Source organism: Curcuma longa, chromosome 3 (genome assembly GCF_044706935.1).
Source record: "Curcuma longa cultivar G26 ecotype Majalengka, Jawa Barat chromosome 3, ITB_CL_G26_1.1, whole genome shotgun sequence".
Classification (NCBI taxonomy): Eukaryota; Viridiplantae; Streptophyta; class Magnoliopsida; order Zingiberales; family Zingiberaceae; genus Curcuma; species Curcuma longa.
Genome location: NC_133863.1, coordinates 7,272,992 through 7,295,374, shown reverse-complemented (window position 1 = coordinate 7,295,374; position 22,383 = coordinate 7,272,992). Strand labels below are relative to the sequence as shown.

Here is a 22,383-nt window from a genome sequence, read left to right as displayed (position 1 = left end):
ATTAACAATAACATCAGTTCATGCACGTTCATCATTTTTTTGAGTAATTAGATTCTATTTATCAGTTTGGAATAAAATTTGTGAATCCACTGGACAAGAGCACACCGCCTGAAACCTCTTCTCTTGATTAGACAAAGTGTATACAACTACTCAAGACTTGAAGAATCATTGGAATGAGTTGGTTTCTTTCCTCAACCTATGCATTCAAGAAGCTTACATCCCAAAGATTTTTTCTTAAGATGTCTATCGTCTGAATTGACTTCCTTGTTGATTATTTTGTGATGGACATACATTCTACATTCGACAAACCTTCATGGATGCCTTGCGCTAACAAGTTCGATGTCAAATATAAGCGTGCCAAGAGTTGAACCTTCTCCATTAGCAAGTCGAGTAGGGTTGAAAATGGTGGTAAACAACCTCTGCCGATCAAAGAACTGTACGAACAAGGAAAATGAGATTTTGAAATTATGAGAACAAGAACTGAGAGTTCAAACTTGGGTTGAAAACAATTTACTTAAGCTAGGATGTGGATGCATAAACCTCTGTACACTAATGAGTGTGGAGAACTACCATTAGGCCATGGCCATACGCTATGCTTCTGTAAAACATAGTCATCTACAATGCTATTTTGAAAGATGCGTGAGTTGAAAAGTAAGTGCTTTAATACATACATGGGGGGTATTGGTTCCTGGGATGTGTTCTGGTACCCTTGCGATGGTGGTATAATTACACGTCGAATACCTCCAACTTTCATTGACTTCACGGTCGCTTCAATGCCTGATATCACCTAATAAATCAATATAAAGCATCGGACAATCAGAGTTATATGAGGCTTTGGCTTCGTAAATGACCAGAATTTCTTCAAAGAAAAGGAAAACCTACAACAGCTTTCGCAAATTTTGACTGCCAAAAGAGCACAATGAGCTGTTATATAAATAGTGAGAATAGGACTTCTTTTGAGGTAATCTTTGGCAATGAATTTGATCATAGAACCATTTAGCCAGAAAAGGAGCATTGATTTTGGTTGTCATCTGATTTAATTAGCAAATCTATAGAGATTGTATGGCACAATCCGCGGAACCTACAAAAATGGAGTTCATCTCCAAAGATCCCATTATCGCACCAAGTATATATCATGCAACATAGCAATCTAGCTGACCTAGATAGTTGAGACTAATAGTTGCTGTTTTCATTGTTATGGCTAACAATCTAATACGTGGCTCTTAAAAGTTAAATGAGAAAACATTACAGCTTAATCTAATAAAATCCTAGGGTACCTTTCCAGATCCAAGAACAAATAGAAAGGGAACAGGGTCACCCATCTCATCCTTGTGGTCATAGGTTGAGTCAAAGCGCCATCCCTGTTTTGCTGCCAACCTTCCGTAGTAATGGATTGATACCTTCATAACAAGGATTTAGAACCAGTAAATATGTATGATGAATTCAAGTTCCTAGGATGGAAAATCAACATGTAGTTGTGATTTATGTTCATGATAGCATATGAAAATGAGAATACAAACACTACCGAAATGGATATAATATATACTCGTAGTATTTTAGGAGTTCATTTAGAGAAAAAGAATTAAGATTGTGGGCAAACATTCAGCAAAATACAATTTACAGGCCTCAAAGTATGAATAAAGTTTCATGTGTTACTAAAATAAATTGCAACTTTTGTCTAGATAGTAATTCTCTTAGGTAGCATGGAAAAGAAATATTCATGCAAGCATTTGAGAAACAAACCCAGTTCCAACACCAAAGTCAATGAAATTGTTACTAGAACTTCATTAATATTCTCTTTGAACCTATGACTTAAAACTGCTCATTCATTAAGAAGATCACTTCCATTGTATTATTAGACAATTCTTCATTAGGCTAATAAGAATAAGATTCATGTAGATGATCCATTGCGACAAATACTCAAAACACAATTAGTGTTGTTACTAGAGTACACAATCAAGTGGAATTCTGTCTCTCATTGGTGTTCAAAGTGCCTTCAGTACAATTTGCAATACATATTGTTCTTCATTAATGGTATAATACTTTCTGCCCCTCTCCTCCCATTTATTCACCTTCAAAATCCATCATGTTGTTTCAATTTACACATTAACATTATGCATATTATAGTAGAAAATTCTACCCATTTTTGGTTTCCCCAAAGCATTAACAATATGCACATTATAGAGAAAATTCTATCTTAATGCTGTGGGAAGGCAATGGTAACAGTTCATACTCATGAATTAGCCTCTGTTTTTTAACGGCAGTGCAACTCCAAAATGATTTTATTTTTTCACCCGATGACATGGTTGTCTTCAGATATAAATATTCATCTATATCTTTTCTTTTTCCCTCTCTATATGATCTTAGGATGGCACTCTTGAGATTCAAATATTAATGATCCGTATGACCTTAACCAATAAGCCTATTAGTTCTACTAGCTCCTATGGAATCTGCAATAAAACTATTCCTGTTCTGACCTCAATTCTATTAAATCAAATATATTCAAATTCCTTGCAGAAACCAAGTGTCAAAATCTATATATATACACCAGCGCGAGGAAAAAAAAGGCGCAACTTTGAAGATTACAGAAAAGAATGAAGAAATAGCAGGTCATCAAACAATAACTTTCAATCAGAACCACTTATACTTAGGGAGAGGCCAATGAATCAGCGGAAACGTAATAACATAAGAATTAGAAGGAAAACTCGATCTTTTTGTTGTTATCGGAAATCAAAAAAAAAAAAAAAACCTAAGTTTTTGCGTAAACAATGTCATACTAATAATACTCAATCCAGCGGATTACCTGATCTCCATCGACAGGGATTTCACCGTAACCCCCACGAAGGTCCAGCGCCCTCACTCCGCCGGAGCCAGGGAGCTCGAAGAAGGTCGGGGTCGCCGAAGCAGGAACCAGAGGCGGCGACGGCGGAGTTGCGGAGGAAGGAAGGATAGCGAAGAGGGGCGCAGAAGAGAGGAGGAGGGCGGAGGAGGAGAACAGTGACCTTCTCGTCGTCGGGTGCGGAATTTGGTTGGTTAGGGCTTTGCGAAGCAATTGGGGATTGGAGGAGGAAGACGGCGTCAGCGAGAGGGCCGTCGCCATTTTTCCCCCTTGTTTTTTTCCCGAAATAATTGCCCGTGAATTAAAGACTTTACACTTAAAATCATATAAAATAAAAATTCCCAGTAACTACTATCTATCTAAATATTCAATTAAATAATCAACAAATTTTCTTTTCTTGTATTTTCTTTTTTAAAATTTATTATCTGAAGAAATCCTTAAAATCTATTTAATTTGCCATTAATTAGCTTTTGCATTTTGGTTAAAAAGAGGGAATTTTTTTCACCAAATGTATTAACAAATAGGGCAGTTTTTGGAATGATTTGATTGATGAAGGCGTTTGGATTAGTCGGTCGGATAGTACATCATTCACGATTTGGATTAGTCGGTCGGATAGTCGATCGATTTTAATCCGACACCATTCACGACTATGTTGAGGGACTAACAACATGAGCTGATTAGCTTCTTCAGCCTTCAAAACTTTCTTATTCAGCATAGCAACTATTATCACAAAACAGTAGTATACACAAACACAAACATCTGTTTTACAAGTTAATGTTGTTTACATGATTAAAAATAGAAAATCAAATTGGCATGCAGTCCCCTACTGCACACCTTCGGGCAGGAATCAAACAAAAACAGATTCATAACCCAACACAAAAAGATATCCCCGATCGACCGAGTATGAATCGCCATGAAACCATCAAATGCAGGGAATCAATTGTTGTATTTGATTCCCTAACGAACGACAAGAAATATGATGAAAACAAAAGAGATTATACACACAACAAAGAGATTGAAACTAAATTACCAAAACCATGCTAGTATCTCTTCCCGAGAATAATTCCGATGAATACCGAAACTAACGCCACTCCTAAGATGAACTTGAAGGCCATGACAACTGAAGGATCTGCATCGACGTGAACAATAGGGAATTCACCTTCGGTATCATGGTGCACCCATTTGCTTGTGATCTTGAGTGCTGAGGTGTCCAATCCAGGATCTCTCGATGTCACCTCCATTGCAACTTTCATTTCAGCTGGAGAAGGTATTCTCTTGACCTGAAGAAACATGGAACAAGAATTAACAAGTGTTTTGCACAGATAACGCAGAGAACTTGACCGATTCGACATAGTGGGTTAGAGTTACCTCTCGCACATTTGTTGCGCAAGCCAACTTCAATGCATTCTCAAGATTGATAATCTTCATTTCCATTTCAGCAGTCTTACTGAGTTTGAGTTTTAATTGGTTAAGTTCCGCTTGGAGAAGTCTAACCTTTTTAGCTTCTTCTTTAACCTGCACATTCCAAATAGTATCAAAAATGACATGAGCTCATCTACAAATAAAAAGGAACCTTCCAGGTGCACAACAAATGTCGTGTTGATCAACTTTTTCTACTCTGAAGCAGTTCAGAATGAAGTGATTCTGATACTTATGCTGAGAAATTTTCCAGTAACATACTATTTCATGTTACAATTGAAATGTATTTTCAGGTGCTAAACAGTGAGCACTCAGCAATAACAAACTGTGGAATAGAACTACAAACAGATTAAAGTCAAAAGATATTGCCTGCAGATTTTACTATGAAAAGTTGCCCTATAGAGACCCTATTACAATGTGAATGGGTAAAAGAATTACTACAAGGATCTCCCTATACATCCTTTGGCAGGTTAAATCCATCACAGTTAAAGGTGAGGGATAGAGGGAGACAAAAGAATTTAATGAAGGTAATTAAAAGTGACAATGAATTTGAGATAGACTCGCTAAGAATTCATTGCTAAGTTAAATGAGTCGACCCGAAAATACTAAAGATTAATATGACTTCCTGTTATAGAAAGAACCGACCTTGTCCTTGCACTGGGTTTCGGCTTCTAGCAGCTTCTGCTTAAGCTCCTCAACTTGCTTTTCGGGTTGATTGTTACACTCTAATGAGTCAAATGACCGCTTCAGAGCTTGACTTTTGAACTCCTTTGCTATCAACAATTTCTTCTGTTAAAAGTGATTTACTAGTCAGAAAAATTCGCTACAATTGTTAATCAAGTCACAGATTGATAAATTATAATGCCAATTCAATAACAAAGAAAAAGAATAAACTGTGAAGACTGAAGACAATAACATAAAATTGTTTTATATCACATTATTTTATTAGTTCCACATGATGCTGACCCAGGAGTGACACTTGAAACCATAAAACACTAGCAATCCTGTGCAGGCAGTACACATTTCATTATGTTGTCATCAGATGAGGTATAACTCGATATGTAACACCATATTGATCCATCATAGCACAAAGAGATTTAAGAACCATATCACAAACATTCGTACGCGCAGACCTGTTTTCTCTTCAATTGGCAATATATGAAAACTGCATCATACGAAACCCTGCTACAATTTCATAATAGCCTTTTTATGATTGACCCATATTTAACAACGTCAAATTGCCATATCTAGAACTGTAGTGCATAAATGAACAATCATGACACAACAGGAATGTCAACGTCTGTTGAATATGTGCAATAATTGCACATAGGTTTCATTACTTCATTGAAAATAATAGAATGAAAAGATGATGAATTTGAAAAGACAATTTAATATTTTACCTGTTCGATTATAGTTCTATGAGCCAAATCAAGTTGCCTTAAAATTTGCTTTAACTGTTTGTCTAAGGCATTTTTTTCATGGATCAAGCTTGTATGACCCTTCATTCTTGCAGTTAGTTCAGCATCCTTCTCTGCAACTGCAGAGACCAAACTTTCAACCTGAAATTTCAAGTTCATACGAGATGTTAACAACTAGTGACAAACATAAGTGTTGAAAACCATCCTATGGAATAAGAATTTGTAAAATACCTCTTTCGTATAATTTTCCTTGGATAATAGCATCTTTTGTTCAAGCTCCAAAATGTGTGCTTTCAAAATAGATTTATCAGACAGCTCTGCTTTAAGATTTTCTACAAGAGCATTAAGAGAGAACTCATTTGCTTTATATTGGCCAAATTTTTCTTCATATATTACAATAGTCGCTTCAAGTTCTTCAATTGCCTTCTCATGCATTCTGCTGATCATGATGTTCTCTTCCAAAATAGAGGTTATCTGCAAACGTTCATGTCTCAATTAACAAATTTCTCATCCATCCCATCATGTTTAGTTACAGGATATATGCGCCTAATACAGATCTATATCATAAAACTTAAAGTACTTAATTTACATGGATCAATTGAGGATAGGAATTAACTAACCCGCGAATGAAGTTTCTTATTTTCATGGTCAAGGACTTGAACTGTAGCTTCCATTTCTTCCTTATGAGATGCCAGCTCTTTGAAAGTTCTCAAATGAGTTTCCAGTGAAAGCAGATTCTCTAGCATCTCTCCAGCCTCCAACTCTCTCACCTTTTGTTCATCAGACTCATGGAGCTGGGCTTCATTTTCCTTGAAACAAGATTCAGTTGTAAATTGGAGCTCCAAACCTCGTGAATGTACCTCAGTTGATGTTAATATGCTGCTAACATCAAAGGTGTGTTTCTCAACAGTAGAGTCATCGGAATGTATGGTTTCCAATAATTCATCGACCTCATTGACTCTCTCATGTTGAGCAGCTAACTCTTCCATGGGTTTTGAGTTCGATGTAGACAACTGCTCATTTACAGCCAGTTGTTCCTCGCCAATTAGATTGTTTTCAGATGCCTTTTCCTTAGCCTCCTCAACATTGGCTTCAATAGAAAACACTTCCAATGAATTCACAGCCAACTCTTCTTTAAGTGAAGCAATGATTTTGGTAGCTTCCAAGGCTTGTTTTTTATGAAATGCCAATTGTTCTTCAAGAGAATTAAACTTCTCAAGTAATTCCATTGCTTCAGATTCCTTTTCTTTGAAGCTTGCCATGACTTTCTGGATTTTCAAGTCGGAATTCTTGAGTAGAGATTCAGTTAATGAATTTAACTCCAAATTTCTTGCTGTAGCTTCTGCCGCAGAAAATCTGTGATGCTCCAATTGTTCTTCAGAAAAAGTTAGATTTTGTCTCAGTTCTTCTAGCATAACAGATTTTGCAGATAATTCTGCGTTGAGACTTTCCACCATGGAAGAAAGAGAAAAATCCCTTGCCTTCTGTTCCATTAGTTTGTCTTCCAATTCAACTATAGTTGCTTCATGTTCTTTTTTTGTTTTTTGATATACTTCATCAAGCACAATCTTCTCTTCCATGATAGAAATTATCTGTAAAATGAATTACTTCATTTGTTAGAAAACAAAGTTAAACACTGTATTACAGTTTATAAAAAAATTGTCTTATAGTGTTAATTTCCAATTTTTATAACTAGAATAGAGATTTAAGACTATATTCACTCACCTGGCTCTGGAGCTTCTCCTTTTCAGCATTCAACTCTTGCATAAGATTCTCCATTTCTCTCTTAGAAGAATAAAGGTGCATGGATATATCCTCTTTCTCTCCAACAGCTGCATCACATTCTACTTGCAAATTATTTATTGTTGTCTCTTTTGCAGCAAGTTCGGCAGACAAGCTCGAGTTGTGTCTAATTAAATGTTCATTCTCACTTTTAATTTGGACAATTTTACTTTTTAATTGCTCCACAAGTCCTTCCAGATCCTGTATTTTGAAAAGTGACTCTTTCAGTTTTTCCATTTGAGCTGCGCCAGCAGCAACCAACTCATTCATGTGTTCCTCATATATTCTCAACTGAATTTCTAGCAAAAGAAGCTTCTCATACAAATGTGTAGCTTCCAGATCTCTCTGCTTATGACCCTCAATAGATTCATATAACTGAGATTCCTTTTCTCTAAGACAAGATTCTGTTTGCAGATGGAGCTCCAAGCTCCTTGAATGTTGCTCAGTCAGTTTCTGTATGATGCTTGCCTGAGAGGAAAGTTGCTCAGTTGTAGCCTCCTTTTCGGTGCGGAAAGACACCAACAACTCATTAAGCTTGTTGACCTTATGCTGATTAGCCACCAACTCTTCCTTGAGTGTTGAGTTTGATATGATCAACAAGGCATTTTCTGCTAGTATCTCCTGAACTCTTTGATTATCTTCAGTTAGCTTTTGCTGAAGCTCCTTGACATTGTTTTCAAGAGAAAACACTTTCACTGCATTCTCTGCCAGCTCTGCCTTAACTGAAGATACAGTTTCAGAAGCTTGTAGTGACTGTTTTTTATAGAACACGGTTTGTTCTTCACAGGAATTCAACTTCTCAAGCAACTCTCTCACTTCAGACTCCTTTTGCTTGATCACTGATAATGCTTCCTGGAGTTTCAACTCAGAATTCTTGGTTAAGGATTCGTTTAATGAATTTAACTCCATGTTTTTTGCGGTGAATTCCTCCAAAGATGTTCTATAATGTTCTAACTGCTCTTCTGCGTGACTAAGTTTTTGCCCAATTGCTTCTTGCTTAAGAGATTTCTCAGACAATTCTGCATTGAGACTCTCCACAAGAGAATCAAGAGATAGTTCCCTTGCCTTCTGCGCACTCAGTTTCTCTTCCAATTGGGATATAGTTGATTCAAGCTCTTTTTGTGTGTGTTGGTAAATCTCATTTAGCACAATCTTCTCTTCCATAATAGAAGTTACCTGCAACATCAGTTTATAATTACATAATAAAGTCCATTTCCCAGTATGCATTGGCATATTCTCCTATATAAGAAATTGAACTGTGTTGTAGTTTATGTTTAAGTGACGTTTTTCTGTATGAAGTAAAGACATGTATTTACGTATTCACTTACCTCCAACTGGAATTTCTCTTTATCAGATCTAAGAAGTTGCATGAGATCCTCTATTTGTCTCTTAGCTGAATGAAGTTGCACAGAGATATCTTCTCTCTCTGAGACAACTGCTTCAAAAGCTATTTGCGACTTGTGTATTGTTGCGTCACATACGGCAAGCTCTTCACGCAGACTCAAGGTGTCTCTGGAGAAACCTTCATTCTCAATTCTGTATTGGTCCAACTGGGTATGCAATTGTTCAACATTTTCTTCCAGATGCTGTATCCTGAAAAAGGATTGTTCCAACTTGTCCTCCTGAATAACAATACAAACAGCTGACTCTATAGCATGTTCTTCATATGTTCTCAATAGATTTTCAACCAAAAGCAGCTTCTCTTGTAAATCTCTAGCTTCCACATCTCTCTTCTTGTGTTTTGCGATAGCTTCATGCAACTGTCCTGTACTTTCTTTGAGGCAAGATTCAGTTGCAAACTGTAACTCCAAACCTCTTGAATGTTCCTCAGTCAATTGCTCTATGGTGCTTGCATGAGAGGCAAGTTTCTTGACAATAGCCTCCTTCTCTTCATGGATGGATTTCACCAATTCATCAAGCACGTTGATTCTATGTTGATGAGCCTCCAGCTTTTCCTTAAGTGCCAAGTTTGATGTAGCCAACAACTCATTCTGTGCTACTATCTCTTTGCCTCTTTGATTGGTTTCCAATACCTTGTGCTTAAGCTCTTCAATACTATTTTCAAGAGAAACCACTTCTCTATCATTCACAGCTAAATCTGCTACTTTATCAGACAATTCAGAATTGAGGCTTTCTACAAGAAAAACAAAATAGGTTTCCCTTTCCTTCTGTTCATTTATTTTTTCTTTGAGTTGGTCTGTGCTCGCTTCGAGTTCCTTCTTTGTCTTTTGGTACAACTCAGTGAGCCCTATGTTTTCTTCTATGGCTGAGGTAACCTGCAACATTACAACATATTTAGGAAAGAAATAACAAATTCCATTTCACAAGGATGCTTTATTTCGTACATTAAAATTTTTTAAATGCAGAAAAATTACACACAAAGCATGGTTGCTAATGATTACCAACTGTCTCATGTAGTTAAGTGGCATTTGCAGTATATCATACAGCCTATATATTTATTCACCTGGGACTGGAGCTTCTCTTTATCAGACTTAATAAGGCACATGAATTCCTCCATTTCTCTCTTGGATGAATGAAGCTGTGTGGATATGTACTCTTTCTGTGAAACAACTGCATCAAAATCTCTTAGCAGCTCATTTATTTTTGTTTCATACATGGAAAGCTCAACAGATAGGCTCAAATTTTTTTGGGACAAATCATCATTGTCAATTATGCACTGATCCAACTTCCTTTCAAATAGCACAACAATGTCTTCCAGGTCCTGTATTTTGAGAAGTGATTTTTTCAATTTGTCCTTCTGACTAGCAGCGACAACAGCTGATTCACTGGCCTCTTTTTCATAGGTTCTCAATTGAGTTTCAACCACAAGTAGTTTCTCATGCAACTCTCTGGCTTCTAAATCTCTGTGCTTGTGTTTCTGAATAGCTTCTTGCAAGAGGCTTTCATTTTCTTTGAGACGAGATTCGGTTGCAAGGTAGAGCTCCAAGCCTCTTGAATGTTCCTCAGCCAATTTGTCTATGGTGCTTGCATGAGAGGCAAGTTCTTTAACAATGACCTCCTTCTCAGTGTGAGTAGAGTTCACTAATTCGTTAAGTTCATTGACTTTATGCTGATGAACCTCTAGTTCTTCTTTGAGCATTGAGTTTGATTTAGCCAACAACTTATTTGCTTCTACCATTTCTTCACCTCTATGATTAGCTTCAGATATCTTTTGCTTAAGCTCCTCGATGATGTTTTCAAGAGAAACCACTTTCATTGCATTCGCAGCCAGCTCTGCAACTTTCTCTGATAATTCTGAGTTGAGGCCTTCCATGAGAGAAACAAGAGAGAATTCCCTTTCCATCCGTTCCTTTAGCTTTTTTTCTAATTGTACTATGGATGATTTAAGTTCATTCTCTAATTTTGAGTACAATTCTGTGAGCCTGATGTTCTCTTCTTTGACTAGGTCTATCTGCAATATTAGTTTTTATTCAGTAAGCAAAGCCTCAAGGATTTTTTTTTTCTACATAAATATAACATCTTTAAAGCAACATATATACATATTTAAATGGTCTTTAATGATTATTTAATTGTCTTACATGGTTTCAACTTCCAGTGACATATTGCTTGTAATAATAGAGCCTAAATAGTCACTCACCTGAATCTGTAGTTTCTCTTTTTCAGACATATGAGCTTGTATGACATCTTCCATTTCTTTCTTGGATGAAAGAAGTTGCATGGATATGTATTCTCTCTCTGAAACAGTGGCATCAGAAATTATTTGCAGCTCATTTATTTTACTGCGATATCCAACCAACTCCTCAGATAAACTTATATTATTTCGGAATAAATCATCATTCTCACTTTGACTTTGATCCAACTTACTCTTCAATTGCTGAACAATTCCTTCCAGATCCTGTATTTTTGAAAGTGATTCATCCAATTGGTCCTTCTGAATTGATGCAACAACAGCTGAATCACTAGCTTGTTTTTCATAAATTCTCAACTGATTTTCAAGAACAAGGAGATTCTCATGCAACTGTATGGCATCCAAATCTCTCTGTTTATGTGCCTCAATAGCTTCTCGCAATAGGAATTCATGTTCTTTGAGATGAGATTCAGTTGCAAGGTGAAGCTCCAAGCCTCTTGCATGTTCCTCTGTCAATTTTTCTATGGTGTTTGCATGAGAAGCAAGTTTCTCAACAGTAGACTCCTTCTCAGCTTGAACAAATTTCACTAATTCACTAAGCTCGTTGACTTTATGATGATGACCATCCAAATCTTCCTTGAGCATTAAGTTTGATACAGTCAAGGACTCATTTTCTGCTTCTATCTTTTCAACTATCTGATTGGCTTTGGATAACTTTTTCTGGAGTTTCTCAGTACTCTTTTCAAGTGAAACCACTTTCACTGCATTCACCGACAACTCTGCTTTAAGTGAAGCGATAGTCCCAGAAGCTTCTAATGACTGTTCTCTATAAAATGTCGATTGTACTTCAAGAGAAATTAACTTCTCAAGCAATTCTTGCGCTTCAGACTCCTTCTTCTGGTAACTTAGCTCTGATTGCTGGAGTTTCAACTCTGTAGTCATCAACAAATATTCATTTAACGAATTCAACTCCATGTTTCTTGCAGTGACTTCTTCCAGAATCCTTTTGTGATGCTCCACCAGTCCTTCAGCATAACTAAACTTTTGTTCTAATGCTTCTTGCTTAAGCAGTTTATCAGACAATTGCTCTTTAAGTCTTTCCACAAGAGAACCAAGAGAAAGTTCTCTTGCATTCTGTTCACTTAGTTTTTCTTCTAGTTGGATTGTAGTTGTTTCAAGTTCATTCTTTATTTTTTGGTACATCTCAGTAAGCCTAGTATTTTCTTCTGTAACTGAAGTTACCTGCAATGTTAGTTTGCACTCAGTAAACATAGTCCATCTCCCAAGAATGTTAGAAATTAGATATTTTAAAAGCTAAAAATATACATATGTAGCAAAATGCTCTTCGTAATTTACTATCTAATATTGTTTTTACTTCTAGATGTATACTACAGAAGTACATATAATAATGCCAATATAATCACTCACCTGGGAATGGAGTTTCTCTTTATCAGACATGAGTACGTGCATAAGGTCCTCCATCTCTCTCTTAGATGAATGAATCAGCATGGACAGATTCTCTTTCTCCAAAATAGCTGCATCTACAGATACTTGAAACTCTGCAAGCTCCTCAGATAGACTCATGTTATTTCTGGACAAACCTTCATTCTCACTTTGGCATTGATCCAATTTACATTTAAGTTGCTCGATAAGCCCCTCTAGATCCTGTATTTTAGAAAGTGACTCTTCTAATTTGCCCTTCTGGCTTGCTGCAACAACAGCTGATTCACTAGTCTGTTGCTCATACATTCTCACCTGAGTTTCAAGTGCAAGCAACTTATCATGCAAATCTCTTGCTTCCAATTCTCTCTGCTTTTGTTTCTCAATAGCTTCGTTCAACTGGGCTTCATTTTCTTTCAAACGAGATTCAGTTATAAATTGGACCTCCAAGCCCCTTGCATGCTCATCAGTCAATTCCTTGATGGTTGTTGCATGAGAGGCAAGTTGCTGCACAGTAACGTCCTTCTCAGCATGGATGGATTTCAACAAGTCATGAAGCTCATTGACTTTGTGCTGGTGATCATCCAACTCTTCCTTGAGCTTAGAGTTTGATGTAACCAACAACTGATTTTCAGATATTAATTCCTCATATCTTAGATTTCCTTCCAATTCCTTTTTCTTAAGCTCCTCAATATTGTTTTCGAGAGAAACTACTTTTGTCACATTCTCAGCCAACTCTGCCTTAAGTGAAGAGACACTTTCTGCAGTTTCTAGTGTCTGTTCTTTATAAAATGTCAATAGTTCTTCATAATAACTGATTTTTTCCAGCAATTCTCTAGCTTCAGTCTCCTTTTGCTGATACCTAGCAGCTGCTTCCTGGAATTCCAAATCTCTTGTCTTGATTATGGATTCATTTAAAGAACTTAACTCCATGTTTTTTGCTGTAAATTCCGCCACAGAGTTTCTTTGTTGTTCTAACTGTTTTTCTGCGTAAGTGATATTTTGTTCAAGTATAAGGGATTTCTCAGTCATTTCTTCTTTAAGAGTTTCCACAATAGAATTGAGCGAGAATTCCCTTATCTTCTGCTCACTTAGTTTTTCTTCTAGTTGGGCTATGGTTTCTTCAAGTTTTTTCTTTTCCATTTCATACATTTCACTGAGCACAATATTCTCTTCTCTAACAGAGACTACCTGCAATATTTTGCTTAATATGTCAAAAACAAAGGCCATGTACATGACATGGTTTTCTATACATATAAAGTACAGAAATCATCCTAGTTAGTCATAAATAAACTGTCATAAACTATCAAGTAGCAAATAATAGGCAAGGAACAAGGACTGTATGGGCACGAACTAACCTGTGATTGGAGGTTCTCCTTGTCATAGTTAAGCATTTGCATAACATCCTCCATTTCTTTTCTAGAATGATGAAGTTGCATGGATATATCTTCTCTCTCTTTAACAGAAACATCAAATGCTAATTGCAATTCATTTATTTTTGCCTCGTATGCGGCAAGCTCCTTAAATAGACTCGAGTTATTTCTGGATAAACTTTCATTCTCACTTTTGAATAGATCCAACTTGCTTTCCAGTTGTTCAACAAGACCTTCCAGATACTGCACTTTGTAAAGTGTATCTTCCAGTTTGTCCTTCTGAGTTTCTGCAACAATAGCTGACTCACTAGCCTGTTTTTCGTAAGTTCTCAACTGAGTTTCCAGTGTGAGCAGCTTCTCTTGCAGTTCTCTGGCCTCCAAATCTTTCTGCATATGTTTCTCAATAGCTTCATGTAAAGTAGCCTCCTTTTCAGCATTTAGGGATTCAACTGACTCATGGAGCTCGCTAATTTTATGCTGGTAAGCATCTAACTCTTCCTTGTGTTTCTCATTAACATCATGCAGTTTAGCTTCATATTCTTTGAGACAAGATTCAGCTACAAACTGGAGCTCCACCCCCCTTGAATGGTTGTCAGTGAATTTTTCTGTGGTGCTTGCATGAGACATGAGTAGCTCAATAGTAGCCTCCCTCTCAACATACATTGGCTTCAACAACTCATTAAGTTCATTAACTTTGAGTTTGTTTATTTCCAACTCCTCCTTGAGCTTTAAGTTTGTTGTAGCAAATAACTCATTTTGAGCAAGTGTCTGTCCACATCTTAGATTGGCTTCTGATAACTTTTCCTGAAGGCAACTGACATCATTTTCAAGAGAAGCTAACTTAACTGCATTCAGCTCTACTTGCATCTCAAGTGACGTGATAATTTTAGTTGATTCCCCTGCTTGTTCTTTGTAAAATGAAAGCTGCTCTTTCAGTGATATTAAGTTTCCAAGCAACTCTTGAGATTCTAAATCCTTCTGCTTGATTTTCTCTGCTGCTTCCTGAAGCTTCAGCTCTGAATCCTTGACCAATGATTCATTTAGTGAATTCAAATCAAAGCTCCTTGAAGTAATTTCCTCAACATACTTTTTCTGATATTCCGACTGTTCTTCAGCATATCTAAGTTTATCTTCTAGTTCAGTTTGCAAAAACAATTTCTCAGACAACTCTGCTTTAAGAATTTCCACAAGAGAATCAAGGGCAAATTCTCTGGTCTTCAATTCTTCCAGTTTCCCCTCCAATTGGACTATAGTACCTTCATATTCCTTTTTTTCCTTCTCATATGTTTTCCTCAGCATGTTGTTTTCTTCCATGATAAATGTTATCTGCAAAGTTATTTCTCATTTTAGATAATGAAGTCCCTTTTGCAAGATTCCTAATTGTACAAATGTGAAATGCAAGAAATCAAGCTCTTAACTTGCAACTTATCTGCTTGTAGAATTTTACCTATCTACCTTTACATTCATGTGCATATATGACTGAGTTATTCATGCTAACCTGTAACTGGAGTTTGTCTCTGTCAGAGTAAAGCAATTTCTCAAGGTCCTCTAGTTCTTTCTTAGACTGTTGAAGCTGCATGGATATAACCTCTTTCTCTGTAGTAGCTGCAATAAGTTGTACCTTTAAATGATTCATTTTGTCCTCATGTGTTGCAAGCTCCTCAGAGAGTCTAAGGTTGATTCTGATTGTATCTTCATGCTCACTTTTAAATTGATCAGATTTGCTTTTCAATTGCTCAACAATTCCTTCTAGAACTTGTACTCTGGAAAGTGCTTCTTCCAATTGGTCCCTTTGAGTTGTTACAACAATAGCTGAATCAGTAGCTTCTTTTTGGGTAGCTCCCAGCTGAGTTTCCAGTACAAGTAGCTTTTCATGCAGATCTAAGGCTTCCAAGTCTCTCTGCTTGTGTTTCTCAATAGCTTCATGGAGCAGGGATTCATTTTCTTTAAGACACGATTCAGTCTTGGATTGGAGTTCCAAACCACGTGAGTGTTCCTCTGTCAACTTGGCTATGGTGTCTGCATGAGAAACAAGTTGCTCCATAGTAGCCGCCTTCTCAGCATCAATCAATTTCAATGAATCAGTAAGCTCATTGACTTTGTGCTGGTTAGATTCAAGCTCCTTCTTAAGCTTTGTGTTTGATGTAGCTAACAATTCATTTTCAGCTTGTGTTTCCTGAAGTCTTAGATCAGTTTCTAGGACGTTTTGCTTAAGTTTCTCAACATTGTTTTCAAGGGCAGCCACTTTCATCGTATTTGATGCCAACTCCATCTGAAGTGAAGCAACTGTTTCAGTGGCTTGTAGTGCCTGATCTTTGTAATATGTGAGATTCTCTTCGATATATTTTATGTTCTCAAGCAACTCCCTAGCTTCCAACTCCTTTTGCTTGAAACTTGTTGCTGCTTCTTGCTGTTTCAATTCTGAATCTTTGACTAAATATTCATTTAATGAGTTCAACTCCAAATTTCTTGCAGTAACTTCTTCAACAGATTTTATATGATGTCCAAGCTGCACATCGACATACCTAAGCTTCTCTTCAAGTTCGGAAATGTGTGCTTGCAGAAGAGATTTCTCAGATAAGTCTATTTTTTGACTTTCCACAAGTGAAGTAAGAGAGATTTCCCTCTCCTTCATTTTGCTTAGTTCTTCCTCCAATTTAACTATAGTTGTTTCAAATTCCTCCTTTGACATTTGGTACATTTCGTTGAGTAGGTTCTTCTCATCCATAATGGAGGTTATCTGCAAAATTAATTTTTTAAAAAATAATAAACAACTTTAAACATATAGATGGAAAAACTTGTGATTGTTAGGCAGTTTAGTATAACAAGTACAAAAGCTAGTGTAACAAAGATGAAAATGCAATGATATGTGAAGCATTTATAATTTATCTTAAAAAGATACTACTATCAAGATACAATTAGGTGTAGATTCAACAGATAATAAAATTTTTAAAAATAGATTAAGATAATATGCACATGTTCAAAGACAACCAATATGAATCAATTCAAGTTAGGTGATGCAAGGGTAGAGGGAGAACAAGTAAAATAAAACAGCAATTAAAGTGATTAAGTCATTGAAATAATCAAAGTGATATAGCCTGCCATAGTAGTCACGGGCGGGACCAAATAATAGGGACAGCATAACTTAAACATGATGACTAGAAACCATGCAAGTAACTGGCAAATTATCTACATCAAGAATCCTAAGCATCATATTATCTACAGCAATAAATGTTTTTTAGGTATTTACTGACCTGTGACTGGAGTTCCTCCTTATCACAGTACAAAAGTTTCACGTGATGCTCCATTTCTTGCTTATAAGAGTGAAGTTGCATAAACATGTTCTCTTTTTCTGTAATAGCTTCTTCAAATGCTGATCTTAATTCATTCGTTTTTATCCTGCAATTTGCAAGCTCCTCAGAGAGACTCGTATTATCTTTAGTTAAATGGTCATTCACATTTTTAAACTGATCAGATTCTTGCTTCAACAGCTCAATTTGTCTTTCCAAATCCTGCAATTTGGAAAGTGACTTTTCAAGTTTCCCATTCTGAACTGCTGCAACAACAGCAGACTTACTAGCTTGTTCTTCATAAATCCTCAATTGAGCTTCAAGTTCAAGTATCTTCTCATGAAGTTGTTTGGTTTCCATTTCGTTCTGTTTGTATTTCTCAATGGTTTCACGCAGTTGTTCCTTCTCATCATGAATGGATTTAAACTGATTATCTAGTTCAACGACTTTGAGCTGGTGAGCTTCTAACTCCTCCTTTAGTTTTGACTTAGATGTAGCCAACAGTATATTGTCAGCAAATGTCTGTTCATTTTTTCTGTTAGCTTCTGACACCTCATGCATAAGTTCCTCGACATTGTTTTCAAGAGAATTGATTTTCATTGCTTTCATACTTAACTCTGCATTGAGTAATTTGGCATATTCAGTTACTTCAGCAAACTGTTGTTTAGAAAATGCCAATTCTTCTTCAGTAGCTTTTGACTTGTCAACCAATTCTCTTGCTTCGGACTGCTTTTGATTGAATCTTGCTGCTTCTCTCTGGAGTTTCAACTCTGAATCCTTCATTAAAGATTCATTTAACAAATTCAACTCCAAATTCATTGTTGTAAGTTCCTCCACAGCCTTTATGTGCTGTTTAACTTTGTCTTCAGCATATTTTAGCTTCTCAAGTTGTTCCTTCTCTCGATCACTCGATACTGCTATTTGTTCTTGAACACTTTCTGCTTCATCTCTTAAGTACTTGAGTTCTTTTTGCAAAATTTGAATTTGATTCTTAGATTCATGAAGTTCTTTCTCCTGAGTCTTAGACAAGTTTTCAAAAAACCTTTTTCCTTCAGTAGCTGAATTCAGAACATCTTGTAATGCCCTCTCCTTTTCATTTGTAGCTTGAAGCATAGATTCAAGAGTCACTGATCGCGCTTGACATACTTCAAGTTTTGTGCTAAGCTCATAGACCTTGCTAGTATGTAGATTTAATTCAGCTTCTGCATCTCTCTGTTTTGCTTCTGCATTGCTGAGTAGTTGCCCAAGTTCCTGAGCACGATGATTAGCAGCTTCCAGTGACAATTCCAGTTCTTCTGCTCTCCTTTCAGCATCTTCAGCCCTGGAATGAGATGAATTAATCTTGTATTCCAGCTCAAGACTGCGCTGATGTGTGGCAGTAGTCTGTTCCTCATGTTCTACACATGTTTTGAGGAGATCATTAAGCTCCTTCTCAAGTTCTGAATTTCTCAATGATGACTTGCTCAAAGAAGATTCCAACTGATCAATTCTATCTTCATAATTCTTAAAACGACGCCTCAGTAATGCATTTTCATCATCAACTTCTTTCAACGAAGCAGTAAGGTGTGTTGTTTTCTTTTGGAATTCCTTTTTCTCATTCTCTGCATCAGAACATTTTACCTCAGCGAGATTTATTTGTTGCTCGAGCTCAATATTCTTCTTCTCTATGAGTGCCAATCTCATCTCATTTTCTTTCATCTGTGCTCTAAGACCCTCTTCAGCTTCAACTGATGACTGGACTAGAGCCTCTAGCTCAAGGTTTCTGTTAGTAGAAGCTTCTGTGACTATTCTAGATTCATGATGGAGTTGTTCGAATTTTTTTAATTTTTTCTCCAGATCCTCTCTGTACGACAATGCTTCTGAGAGAACGGAATTTGTTTTTTGGGACTCCCGATTGGCCAGATTTATTTTAGCTTCCAATTGGCTATGTAATTCCTCATGCTCTGACAACTTCTTAGTAAGATCCATAACAGAACACTCCAAAGTTATTTTTTCTTTAGTCAAGTCAGATAAATTATTTTTTAAACTTGATATCTGCACTTCTTGGTTCTTGAAAATAGCTTCCATTGCTTCTCTTTCCTTCATTTGTTCTTCAAGTTCCATTTCCAATTCTTTCAAATGCACAAGCTTTCTCTTGAGATCTTCTTCTGAATTAGAAAGTGCATTCTCTAATTTGGTAACATCTTCTTGCAAATTCTGTTCAGAAATCTTATGAAGATTCAGTTCTTCAGTCAATTTATATATGGAAGCATCTTTATATGCAAGTTTCTGTTCCAGCTCAACTACTTGTGATTGTAAAATTTCCAAATTCTCCTGAGACATTGAAAGTTCTAATGAAGTAATTTGAAGTGCTTCTGGAACTTGTTTCTCTGCAATTTCACTGTGTAGTTCCTTCAATTCCTTTTCTAAGTTGCTAATTTGAACTTCCATGTCCTTCTCATACACATGTGCCTGTTCCAATTTGTTCTCTAACTCCAAAACTTTCATTGACTGCGTCCCTGCTTGTGACATACTATGTCTGCTTAGTTCTTCATATTTATGCATTTCTCCAATTGATGTAGCTAATTCTTCTTCAAGAACTGTTATCCTTTTCCTTGAGCTATCCAGTTCCATGGCCAATTCAACAACTGATTTCCTTGCATCAGAAAGTTGTTTATCCTTCATATCTGTAGCTTCCTGAAGGGAAATAAGCTGCAATTTGTACTTTTGTTCAGCTTCTAAAACTCTATTTTCCATCAACTTCTGTCCAAGTACAAGTTCTTCACAGTGCTTGCTCATGTCCACCAGCTTGTTATTTGTTTCATCAAGGAGAAAGTTTAGTGAAGTGGTTTCAGCTTCCGAATTTCGAAGTTTTCCAAGGACAGTTTCAAGTTCATTCTCAAGTTCTTTGACTTTTTCTCTGGTGATTATAAAATTCGTATCTGCTGCTGAGCTGCCAAACCCATGGACTGTCTGTTGTGAAGTTTCCATTTTGACCATCAGGTTGAGCAGAGATCTTTCTGATTCATCCATCAATATATCCCTCTCTAATTTTACAAATTCCCTGTCTGAGAGAGGTCCCTCCTCTTGAACATCGTTTTCATTTGTAAATAAGTCTGTAAAGCTAGACTGTGGACTTTGGCTTTCATCCTCACCTACCTGCAATTAGAATTATATAAGAAACAACAACCAGGACTTTGTTGAGTAAAATAGCGTTTAGAACAGTTAATCAAGGCAAAAATGTCTGTTTTCTAGATGGACATGGTATTTCCTACTTATTAGCAGTGTTGCTTCAACTGTCAAGATTCTCTAGAAATGCTAAGCCATGAGTTTGTTGAGAAAAATATGTGAGATAGTAATTAGAGCAAAATATGCCTAAGTTTACAAGGAAAAGCCAAACTAATGGACAACATTTCAAAGATTCTATTTCTTAGAAAGTTCAGACATCCAATGAAACCACTCAGAGATGTAAATTGCAGAAAGCACTTCTGCAAACCTTTTAGTGAGAAGTAAAAACTTTAAGGAGGAATCAGTACATGTATACTAGCCTTCTCAGACAACTTCACTTCGGTCCTGGCCGAACTGTCTTTGAAATCTTCAGCCATTTATGTTAAAAGTCGTTGTAAGTAGGCATGCTTTAGCCCTGCCAAACAGAACTAAAACACCTGTGTCTCACAACTTCTTACCAAGTACCCTTGCATTCGTTAAACAAGAAATCATGCTTGAAGGAAGCAATATTTTCAAGGGAGAAAATAAATGTAACCTGTTAAGTCTCCTGTGCATGAAACTGGCAGCTTTGTTTTTTCATATTTCATAAGGAAATAAATGATATTTGGTTACCCGTGGCCACCATTTTCATCTCTGATCAAGTTTAATCCAGTGTGGGAGCAAACAGTTACACAAGATTCCGACAGCCAACTGCTGGAACCAGTTAGACCAGAATACCAATTAGCTGCAAACAAAAGGGAACGAAATCAGTGGACGACAATCATATGTGTGCACCATGGATACAATCTCAACCATTGCAAAAACTAAGCATTATACATCCACATGAGAACAACTGATATCCAAGGAGATAAATGTTTCTGGTTCCTTAATGATAGTATCATGTTTTTATGTTGTAAATGCTTCTATAATAATAATTAAGAAAAACATAAAGATAAACATGGCGCCAGATTGCAAGAAAGATTCAGAATAGTACGCGTTTGAACATTTTAAGAACGGAAAAACAGGAGAGCAGCGGGTACTGTGCATCACACCGAACCGTAATAGAGATTTTTGAGGAATTAGTACATAATAACTTTGCAAAATCGTCTCTTTTTATTGCAAAAACCCGGAGAACAAGTAAGTAATGCAGGACCACTTCGATCGAAGAAGTGAATAATAGAGTTATCAGCAGCGAAAACCACAAAACGAAACCCGACACTTTCATCGCGACCTATGAATAAAAACGAACTTTTACAGAAACCCACTGGTTTTGATTATCGGCCTAAGCCGAATCAGACGATCGCAAGTAGCGATCACGATGAAAGCATAGCGAAAGCAACAACATATGCGTGAATCATTGAAACACTGAAGTAATCAGATGCGGAGGCTTGCCTCGGAACGATCGAGTGATGATCGACGGAGTGGGTGACTTCGAAGGCACTGCGTCCTGTTCTCAATCCGCTGGCAACAACTAGAAAAGGAGAGAGAAGATCAAGAAAGAGAGGGAATCTTCGTTCGAGCGCAGCAAAAAGGAGTTGGTCTGGGACCCGAGTGACTGTGCTCCCCGCTGCCGCCTACCGGTGTGGTTACCATGGCCATCATATGGGAAGACATTGGAGAAGTTGAATTACCATAGTGCCCTCTTCACATGCTCCGTTCCTCCGGGATTTGAATAAGCATGCCCGTTGATTTCTTTCCTTGGTGACGAAAATACCCTTCTAATAAATTGAGTAATACAGATGTAATCATTTAAAAGAAATATACTTGATTTGATTTAAGATTTAATTAAAATTTATAAAAGGTTGAAATGTGTATTAAATTTAATTATTAATCTATGTCATTCATGTAATTTATGCGCACATATGTAATCATATAGTCATATATAAATTCTTATAGAATTTTTAAATGAAAATTTATATAAAAATAAATGATAGATAATACATCATGCATCTCATATAAATATTATATATATATATATATCATCAAAAATTATTATGCATCAATAAACTAAATATAAGGGTGTTTAGTGATTGACTGTATATAACTC

At 36.6% G+C, this 22,383-nt stretch overlaps 2 protein-coding genes across 2 annotated transcripts; both read right to left on the bottom strand.

The window, feature by feature from the left end:
* Positions 1-108: 108 nt before the first annotated feature.
* On the bottom strand, positions 109-3,120 carry LOC141825135 (uncharacterized). Its single transcript, XM_074712524.1, has 4 exons — positions 2,804-3,120; positions 1,278-1,400; positions 672-787; positions 109-434 (listed from the first exon to the last, which is right to left on the bottom strand). The coding sequence occupies exons 1-4, from the start codon at positions 3,098-3,100 to the stop codon at positions 272-274; spliced, it is 699 nt and encodes a 232-aa protein (XP_074568625.1). The 5' UTR covers positions 3,101-3,120; the 3' UTR covers positions 109-271.
* Positions 3,121-3,562: 442 nt separating this feature from the next.
* Positions 3,563-20,788, bottom strand: LOC141823481 (uncharacterized). Its single transcript, XM_074710767.1, has 15 exons — positions 20,674-20,788; positions 17,115-20,284; positions 15,359-16,600; positions 13,846-15,186; positions 12,476-13,678; positions 11,057-12,289; positions 9,923-10,870; positions 8,787-9,734; positions 7,402-8,634; positions 6,297-7,268; positions 5,908-6,150; positions 5,659-5,817; positions 4,904-5,047; positions 4,208-4,354; positions 3,563-4,119 (listed from the first exon to the last, which is right to left on the bottom strand). Exons 1-15 carry the CDS (start codon positions 20,732-20,734, stop codon positions 3,880-3,882), a joined length of 13,284 nt encoding a protein of 4,427 aa, XP_074566868.1. The 5' UTR covers positions 20,735-20,788; the 3' UTR covers positions 3,563-3,879.
* Between the last annotated feature and the right edge of the window lie 1,595 nt (positions 20,789-22,383).